Source organism: Macrobrachium nipponense, chromosome 33 (genome assembly GCF_015104395.2).
Source record: "Macrobrachium nipponense isolate FS-2020 chromosome 33, ASM1510439v2, whole genome shotgun sequence".
Taxonomy (NCBI): Eukaryota; Metazoa; Arthropoda; class Malacostraca; order Decapoda; family Palaemonidae; genus Macrobrachium; species Macrobrachium nipponense.
In genome coordinates this window covers 70736230-70746360 of record NC_087219.1, presented here as the reverse complement: position 1 = coordinate 70746360, position 10131 = coordinate 70736230, and the positions used below count along the sequence as shown (strand labels likewise).

General features: G+C 32.2%; 1 protein-coding gene across 1 annotated transcript in view; it reads right to left on the bottom strand.

The window, feature by feature from the left end:
• Nucleotides 1-9454, bottom strand: part of LOC135203236 (nephrin-like) — a 113012-nt gene extending 103558 nt beyond the window's left edge. The window contains 1 exon segment of the mRNA XM_064233012.1: nucleotides 8476-9454. Coding sequence (XP_064089082.1) covers nucleotides 8476-8638 — 163 coding nt within the window. The 5' untranslated portion in view covers nucleotides 8639-9454.
• Between the last annotated feature and the right edge of the window lie 677 nt (nucleotides 9455-10131).

The following is a 10131-nucleotide window of genomic DNA, read 5'->3' as shown; positions in this document are numbered from 1 at the left end:
AAGATCTAGAGTAGAAGTCAGACAGTGGAGGAATAATTACTCTCAGTTTCATAATGAAACACCAAAGGATAATTAGCAAATTGGAATAATTAATATTTTTTTCTCAAGGGAGAGTAGAATGATGTGCTAAGCTTCCCGACACTTGCTTATTGATGAAGCTGTCAGACATCCATTAGTGGACCCAGGAAAACAGTAATAAGATTTAAAATGATAATGAGAGAGAGAGAGAGAGAGAGAGAGAGAGAGAGAGAGAGAGAATGTATATAATAATAATAATAATAATAATAAAGCTTCTGTACACGGAACAATAGCAATAAGGCTTACAACATATAAAACAGAGAGAGAGAAAAAACAGAAAGAGAGAGAGAGAGAGAGAGAGAGAGAGAGAGAGAGAGAGAGAGAGAGAGAGAGAGAGAGAGAATGTATGTAATAATAAAAATAACAATAAAACTATTGTACACGGAACAACAGCAAAAAGGTTTAGAACAATATCAGAGGAGAGAGAGAGAGAGAGAAGGTATGTAATAATAATAATAATTATAACAATAAAATCACAGTACACGCAACAAGAACAATAAGGTCTAGAACAATAATATCAAAAAAGGAGAGAGACGGTATGAATATATGCATACATAATAGTAATAATAATTATAACAATAATAATAATAATAAAAGTACTGTTCACATAACAATAGCAGCAATATCAGTAGCAATACCCTATTACCACAAAACAATAAGAAGTCTATGAAATTACGCCACGACAAAAGACCAATCAACAAAGAAAAAATAAATGAAAAATGAAAAAAAAAATAAATAAATAAATGGGCTATCTAAAACGGCAACCGACCACTCAATAAAGAATTACAGTTAAGAATTGCTAGCCATCAGAGCCCAAATCCACTCTCTCTCTCTCTCTCTCTCTCTCTCTGAGGGACCTGCGGCAACCCGAACAAGATGTAAGGTCTGTAAGGTAAGGTCTCTCTCTCTCTCTCTCTTTCTCTCTGCCTCATGATCGAGTCATCGGACAGCGGCCAAAGCCTTGTCACGTGAATATTATTGAGCCGACCTCTCTCTCTCTCTCTCTCTCTCTCTCTCTCTCTCTCTCTCTCTCTCTCTGTCGTCTGGTGGTGGAGGATATTTGGAAGCCCTCCTACCCAGAAATTTAAATATTTGTGAAGGAAGGAAAGCGAAGACATTGCGTCCGAAAAGGAATTTGGAGGGTTTCACTCGCGCGCGCGCATAGAATGTATATATGTATATGTGTGTATATATATGTATATATATATATATATATATATAGATATATATATATATATATATATATATATTATTTCTATAATGAAGTAAACAGCCATCCACTTCTTTAACATATAATGATTGTCCTAATTTTATATATTGGCGATCGGAAAGAACCATCTATGTCAAAATGCACGGACCGTATGGACTAACCACAATTACAATAATTTTGCCCCATCAAACGAAAATCAGAAAAGTCTTTTAGGTCGTTTAAATTCATAAATAAGAAATATGCATTTTATCTAGCTTTTAAAAAAATAAATTTCCAATAAAAAATAATGTTAAATTCACGTTTAAATTAATTTTTTTTAAAAGTCAGTATTACTAAAAAAAATTAGTATTACTCTCCGATTTAAAAACGCAAATGACACCTCAAAAAATATAAAATAATAAATAAATAAATAAATAAATAAATAAAATTAAGGTGGATCTTTGCATAGCCAACAAACAAACAAAACTTCGCTGAGGTCAACGGTTTGAAATTCGAGAACAAGTACATAGCTACGGTGAAACCACAAGTCTCGAGCTGAGAGAGAGAGAGAGAGAGAGAGAGAGAGAGAGAGAGAGAGAGAGAGAGAGAGAGGACGATAATTGCTAATATTTCCCGTACTATCTTGAGAGAGAGAGAGAGAGAGAGAGAGAGAGAGAGAGAGAGAGAGAGAGAGAGAGAGGGACGTTAAATGCTAATATTTCCCGTATTATCTTGAGAGAGAGAGAGAGAGAGGACGTTAACTGCTAATATTTCCCGTATTATCTTGAGAGAGAGAGAGAGAGAGAGAGAGAGAGAGAGAGAGAGAACTTCTTCAGCTGCTAATATCTTCCGTACTATCTAAAGAGAGAGAGAGCGAGAGAGAGAGAGAGAGAGAGAGAACTTCAGCTGCTAATATTTCCCGTATTATCTTGAGAGAGAGAGAGAGAGAGAGAGAGAGAGAGAGAGAGAGAGAGGAGGTTAGCTGCTAATATTTCCCATATCATCTTTAGAGAGAGAGAGAGAGAGAGAGAGAGAGAGAGAGAGATCCAGACATTCTTATGCCGAGCCTGAAAGGAATTTCAATTTCGAATTCATGAAGAAAAGCGTAAATAACTGCGTGGAAAAATAATCTTATCTACTAGTGGTGGACCGGCATAGCGAATGTGTCTCCCGGTCGACACAGAGAGAGAGAGAGAGAGAGAGAGAGAGAGAGAGAGAGAGAGAGAGAGAGAGAGAGAGCTTTGATAAGAATAGTGCATTATGTGTTTGTGATTCTTTAAGGTCTTTTATTCTGTCACTTTCTTCAGACTTTCTGATTTCCTTTTCTTATCTCCCTCTCTCTCTCTCTCTCTATCTCTCTTGTATATATATATATATATATATATATATATATATATATATATATATATATATATATATATATATTTGTATATATGTATATATTGCTTTTAAAGTTTCATACATTAATCCAATTGTCCTCTTAGGAGAGAGAGAGAGAGAGAGAGAGAGAGAGAGAGAGAGAGAGAGAGAGAGAGAGATGATGAATCTGAAAGCGAACGATAGGAGAATTACTTAATAGGTGCAGGGAATTTAAAAAAAAAATTCTGTTCAAAACATCTTGAAAAGTTACCGTAAATTGAAAGGAATATAAACATATCACAAAATCATAAACTAATCCAAATATATTGCAAAATTCTAAGATTTTTGTAGATTTTTTTAGCTGTGTTTAAACATCGGACGAATATTTTGAAAAAAAAGCGAAATATAACTTGTATTTATTAATTCATGAAACGAAGAACATTTAAAATAATTAATTTTTGTTTTTTCATGGAATTCCGTTTTTTTTTTTTTTTTTTTTGGTTCCGTTAATTTTTTATCGTTATTATTCAATTAATTTTGCGTGAAAAACTTTTATTTATTTCCTATATACTCACTGATTATCATTCCCATTTTCTTAAAAGTTTTTACTTAATTTTTATCTACGGTCATTTCATATAATTATTTCACAAACTAAGTCAAATTTTGTTTCAAATCGTGTAAATCAAAGATACTTTCATCTTCCATTACTAAATACTAATTTTTTTATAACTTCCACTTCCAGCCACTCTTCTATAGGCCAGTCACAACAAAATATAAAAAAAAAACAATAAAAAAATATGCAAATCTTTTCATGCAATCTGCAACAGCTGGAATAAAAAAACTAAACAATTCCTATCTTGTGCTTTTGTTTTTATTTGCTCTTTTATTCACTATTGCTTTTGTTTCCCCTTTGTCACACTCAGCCTCGGATACGACAACGAAAAAAATAAATAAATAAAAAACAAAATCTCTTCATGTATTTGTTCTTTTGACATTCGCTGTCAAAACCAGACTTAAAATGCAGAGGTAGAATATTTTATAGCTGTCGCGTTTTCTATACTTGAAATATACGTTTTATATACGTATAATATATAGATATATATAATATATATAATATATATATATTATATAATATATATATATAATATATATAGTTATCCTGTAGGATAACTAGAATAATCTTTAGTTTGCAAAAATAGCTCTCACTTCCGAGATCATAACATGAACTTCCATGTCCCGTTTATGCATATATTATATATATAAATTATATAATATATATATAATATATATATTATATAGGGGGGGATATATATATATATATATATATATATATATATATATATGAATATATATATATATATATATATATATATATATATATAGTTATAATATTATATCTATATATATATATATGGATAAACGGGACATGGAAATTCATGTTATGATCTCGGAAGTGAGAGCTATTTTTGCAAACTAAAGATTATTCTAGTTATCCTACAGGAATATTCAATTACTGTCCTGATACTTTCTTTTATTTAAAAGGAAAACATTCATGTCTAGTTCTGTGTAATATTGTGTTCCTAAAATATATTCGTATTATGATTTGGTATAAACGGATATGTAGGTTTATGTTATCAGTGAAATAATATTTATTTCTTGCAAACTTATAATTACAGTTATTCTTCTACAAAAGCTTACAAATGCTGGTCAGATTTTTTTTATTAACAAAAAATTGATAATAATTTTTTTTTCATTACAAAAAATTTTTTTTTTTTTGTTTTTTTTTTTTTTTTAAATATTCAATAAATAACGAAATGACATCAAATAGTTATTGAGGTATGTTATAATCCCAGAGGAAAAATTAATTTTTCGCACACTAAACATTATTTCAATTCTTATACTGCATACAAATTCTGGTCAGACAAAAAAAAAGAAAGAAAAAAAAAACTTTTCTATAAAAATCACTGTTGACCCAATAAGCTGTTTTTACCAAATATTCAGTTAATAATGATATGGCAATAAATGGACAATGAGGTTTATATAATAATCCCTGAAGTAAGAGCTATTTTTCGCTTACTCGGAGAGTCCTACAAACTACCTTGTTGTTGGGAGGGAGGAGGGGGGAGGGAGGTAGGAAAGCTCTATGGCAGAGCCTGAAAAGGTCTGAAAAAGGTGTTTTGCGTTTAGTTAAAGATACAGGAATTTTAGGAGAGGATATTTATGATTTATTAGAATGAAAATGTAAAAAACATTATGTGTATATATGATAAACAGTACAGAAAAATTATTTCTAGTAAAATATAAGGCATTTATTTCAATTTTCGTTGATTAAACAAGTCTCTACTTAATCGCAGATTTTAGTACGTGTTAATTTACGTTTACAGTTAGGAATATAATGTTTACAACTTATTCGTGAGGGGAAAATCTTCCACGCGTCCCTGGTAAGCTGGAGGTCAAATCACGCCTTGTTTTAACTAAAATTTTCTTTAAATTTTCTGCAAGAGCAAACGATTGCTGGTGAGACGAAGTTATTTTTTTTTAATGAAAAATTATTCCCATTCTTATACTGAAACATATGAATACTGTTCAAATCAACTCAAGTTTGTACGTGAAAACCGTTTAGTCAACAAAACTATTTTCATTTTATTTTCTGTAAAAAAGTAAAATTTAAACAGAATGAAGCAAGTAAATGCTAACATATTCAAAGGGAATAAAAGTACTGACAAAAAATGTCCTTTTTTATTTACTAAAATGAACAATATACATGAACAACAAAATGATTTTTCTATTCAAATATCCAAACATTCAACAAAACAATTTTCAGTCCAAATATTGAAAAGTCTCACAGATGGAATAAGCACGTAAATTAACAATGTCAGTACAAATAATAATAAAAGCTACTAATAAAATGTAAAAGAAAATCTACGAAAATGATATAATAATAAAATAATAGTCAACAAAAACCAAAGAATAACAAACGACAAACAAAAAACAAAGGAAAGAATGAAGGAAAAATCACTAGTCTGAAAAGGACAAGGAAATGAAAAGAAGGATGAAAGTAACGAGTAGATTTGAAGTGAGAGAGAGAGAGAGAGAGAGAGAGAGAGAGAGAGAGAGAGAGAGAGAGAGAGAGAGAGAGCAATCAGAAAAAAGTTCAATTGTTTAGCTTGGCTTCCATATCTATAAAAGCATTTTGTTTCATCATTGCTGGAATGAATTTTCTTTATTCTTTTTTTAAAATGAGAAAAAATATGAAATTTTTTTATAATATGCTTGCTCAGGAATTTGTTATATATATATAATATATAATATATATATATATATATATATATATATATATATATATATATATATATATATATATATATATATCAATTCAAGCTACAAATGTCCTTTTTTTTTAATATCTAAATTCACTTTACCTCCCAAATGATATATTTTCATATATGTACCGAAGGGGAATTTTTTAGTTGATAACAATTTCGTCCCCCCATGGGATCGAACCACCGTCCAAGTGGACGGGGACGAAATCAGGACAGTCAGTGACACTATCCAATCAGCCAACAGAGCGTCTCTGTTGGCTGATTGGATAGCGTCACTGACTGTCCTGATTTTCGTCCCGTCCACTTGGACGGTGGTTCGATCCATGGGGGACGAAATTGTTATCAACTAAAAATTCCCCTTCGGTACATATATGAAAATATATCATTTGGGAGGTAAAGTGAATTTAGATATTAAAAAAAAGGAGGACATTTGTAGCTTGAATTGATATATAAATGGATCACAGTTCGATGTGATAATTATTCATATATATATATATATATATATATATATATATATATATATATATATATATATATATTATATATATTATATATGTGTGTGTGGTGTGTGTGTGTGTGTGTGTGCTACCTTCATGTCAACAGGTTTGCTTTCGTATGCTTCCAAAACAAAAGTCCCTTTTCAAAACAAATCCTCGTGCTTGTAAAATTTTACGTATGTTGGGGCATGCAGTTGAATTAATGCATACCTACTGTCTATGTTTGTATGATTACGTTCATGTTTGGTGTTTGTTAAAGTATTTGGCTTGTTTTCTATTTGCTTGTGTGTGTGTGTGTGGGGGGGGGGGGGGGGGGTTGTGCTTTGCAAGTGCTTGTTATCATTTCAATTATTTTAAATTTAATTATTAGTTTTTATTTTCTCAGCCTTTTTTCGGTGTCTTGTAATTAAATTTCCGTATTCATTAACTCGCGTGTAATTTACCTTTATTGTTTAGTAAGGCGCTTGTGATTGGCGCGTCATTGCTTTCAGATGATTGTGATTTGCATGTTATTGTCCCACGAAATGTGGTATCAATTACCTTCCCTGTGCTTCCGTGTTTTTGCCTGTTCTTCCAATATGGCTCTTTTACTCTGCGTGTGATTTTATTTCACTAACTTCTTAAGCAGTTATATCAACATTAATCTTTTGCTTGGAGAATTCCAAACGTTTAATATGGGTGCTTGCGTGTGTTTTTCCCAATATTACTCTTACCCAGTGTGTTTTTATTCAGCTCCTCTTGGAAAGTTATTCTGGCCTTACTCTAACACGTGGGAAAACTCACGAACATCCGTATAACCTCATTTGCGTTTTTGTGCTTTACCCCCCCCCCCAAAAAAAAAAAACTTTCAAAAAAAAAACTTTCACTATGTCTGCCTGTGCTTTTGTGTGCTTTCCAGTATTAAACTTTCAGTATGTATCTGTTTTATTTTTGATCTAACTGCCTTCAGAATAGATAATCAGTCCTCATCACGTGGGCAAAGTTACATTATTTCAATTTAGTTTCCCTGTCTGTGCATTTTTATCCGACATTAATCTTTCATTATATATTTAACTTTCTTTAGTATAGCCATCTCGACCTAAATTTAGCACGTGAGAAAGTTAACAGAACGTCTTAATAATCTCCCTGCGTTTATGCGTGTTTTCCCAGTGTTATTCTTTCACTCTGTTTTATTTGCCTGAACTTAATCCGTAAACGTTTTAAAAAATCCGTTCAATGTTCCTGTGTTCTCTCCAGCATTGATTTGACTTCCTCCATGATAGTTAATCTGACCTTAAAATGGGACAAGATACAATATTTCCGTTTGTTTTATTTTCTATTTTGATGCCTTTAGGGAAATTCGTCCTTAAATAGCCACGTGGAAAAGATATAAATATCCTTTGAACCTCTCTGTGCTTGTGTGTGTGCACGTGTGTATATGTGTGTGTGTTTCCATTATCATCCTTTCGCCATGTCTGTGTTCTTATTTGACTTCGTTAACTTGCAGTGGAAAAGTTATAAATATTCTTATCTTATCACCTCCCTGTGTTTATATGTGTTTATCAAGCATTCCTCTTCCACTATAGCTGTTTTAACTTAACTTCCTTAACTCACTTTGGGTAAGTTACTAACATTCCTATCACCTCCCTGTGTTTGTGTTTGTATGTGCATTGCTATCAAGCATTGATCTTTCACTATATCTGTGTTTTCATGTAACTTCCTTAACTTATTGTGGAAAAATTACAAACTCTGTCATAATCGCCCTATGTTTGTGTGTGTATATGCATTGTTATCAGGCATTGATATTTCATTATATCTGTGTTTTTATTTAACTTTCTTAATTTATTATAGAAAAGTTACAAACTTTCTTATCACCTCCCTGTATTTGTGTGTGTATGTGCATTGGCTACCAAACACTAATCTTTCATTATATCTGTGTTCGTATTCAACTTCCTTAACTTAATGTGGAAATTATATCTGAGTTTGTATTCCTGTCACGTGGGAAAAAGTTATAAAGTTACAAAACCTCCTCCTCCGTCAGAACACTTACTCTCTTCCAGTCCGCTCTGGTCGTCCTCCTCGACGACCTGAGGGCCAGCGAACACCGCTGAGACCAGGAGCACTGTCGTCGCCAAGCACTGGAGTAAAATCCTATCGCCAACATGATGAAGAAGAAGGTGGTGGTCGGAACTCACTCTCATCCTAATAGACATTTTCTTCGCGTGCGAATTTCCTCCTCCAACCCCGTTCACTTTCAAAAACAAAAAAACACCTTTTTTTTCTCTCTCTCTCTTTTGAGGTTGAATTTCTTCTTTTATTTGATTACCCACATTTTTTCTTCTAAATTTATTATTTTTGGTATTTTTTTTTTATTCTCGTGTTATTTTAAAAAGCCTTTTGCTTTTTTTGCGTCGATAATATTTATTTTATCTGATTACCCCCATTTTTAAAAAATAATGATTTTCTTTTGGTATTATTCAATTTACTCAGATTAATCTTATTCTTGTCACACCTCTGCTGCATGTGAACATTGTAACATGATTTCAGTCTTATAAACATTGGTCTGATGCATTTTGAATTTTCCAATCATTTTGAAGATTCGCACAAAATCAATCCAGTAGATTTTTAAAAATCATGCAATTTTCATTCACAGCTCATATATATCATTCATTGAATCTCTAAATCACTGTCGTGTATATATAGTAATCATTCATTTGGCATATAAATCACTCTATATAAATCTTAATTCCTCAAACACCTTCACTCGTGGTTATTCACTGAAATATACAATATAAAAAAGTTAGTTAATTTCATTCATAATTTATTCCTTAGTCGACTGAGCATAAGAAATCCTTTAGTCTTCTTCTTCTTCAGCAGAGCTATCAATTCACCTCCTTCAGTAGGATCTACGCAAAGGACGTCGTCAAGTGTTAACTGTCCTCGGGAGAGTGCGTCGTGGGTCAGCACGGCTGGAAACTCGGGCTCGCTGGAACAATCCAATCTACGTCCGTCGCCTGGAACGGTCTACTGGTAACTGAATCTCTCCCGGCTCTCCTCCTCCTCCCAGACCCCAATGCAAGATAGAGAGAGGGGGTAGGGGTGGCGGTTGAAGGAGGCTTCTCCAGCCCCCTCTCCTTACCCCCACCCGATGTCTCGCTTGCTCGGTCGCTTAACATCAATACGATTTGTATGATGAAAGTTATGGCGATAGTGATATGACGAAGATAGTGGTACATAATGACCGTGACGCCTACCGTTTAAGAAGGTAAAATTGGTATTTATTATTACAAGACTGTACATTTGCTTTTATAAATAAAATAAATGCACCTGTCTCAATAACTAATATTTTAATTCTGACAGTCATCATGATTATGATAATGATATAATGACAGTGAAATTAATGATGATAGTGAAACTATAATTTATCTAGAATTTTTTTTTTATTACAAGAAGGCGAATTGTCAATAAATACTATTTTAATTCTGACAGTCGTCAGGATTATGATAATGATATAATGCAAGTGAAATTAATGATGATAGTGAAACTATAACTTAATTTTTCTTTTTGTCACAAGGAGACGCATCTGACTTTTTTAATTAAAGAAATGTAGACAATTTGGCTGCAGTAATTTATGAAAGAAAGTGATGATCAAGGAAAATATAGAATAAAATGTATATTAAAAAAATTAAATGTAGGAAAATATCAC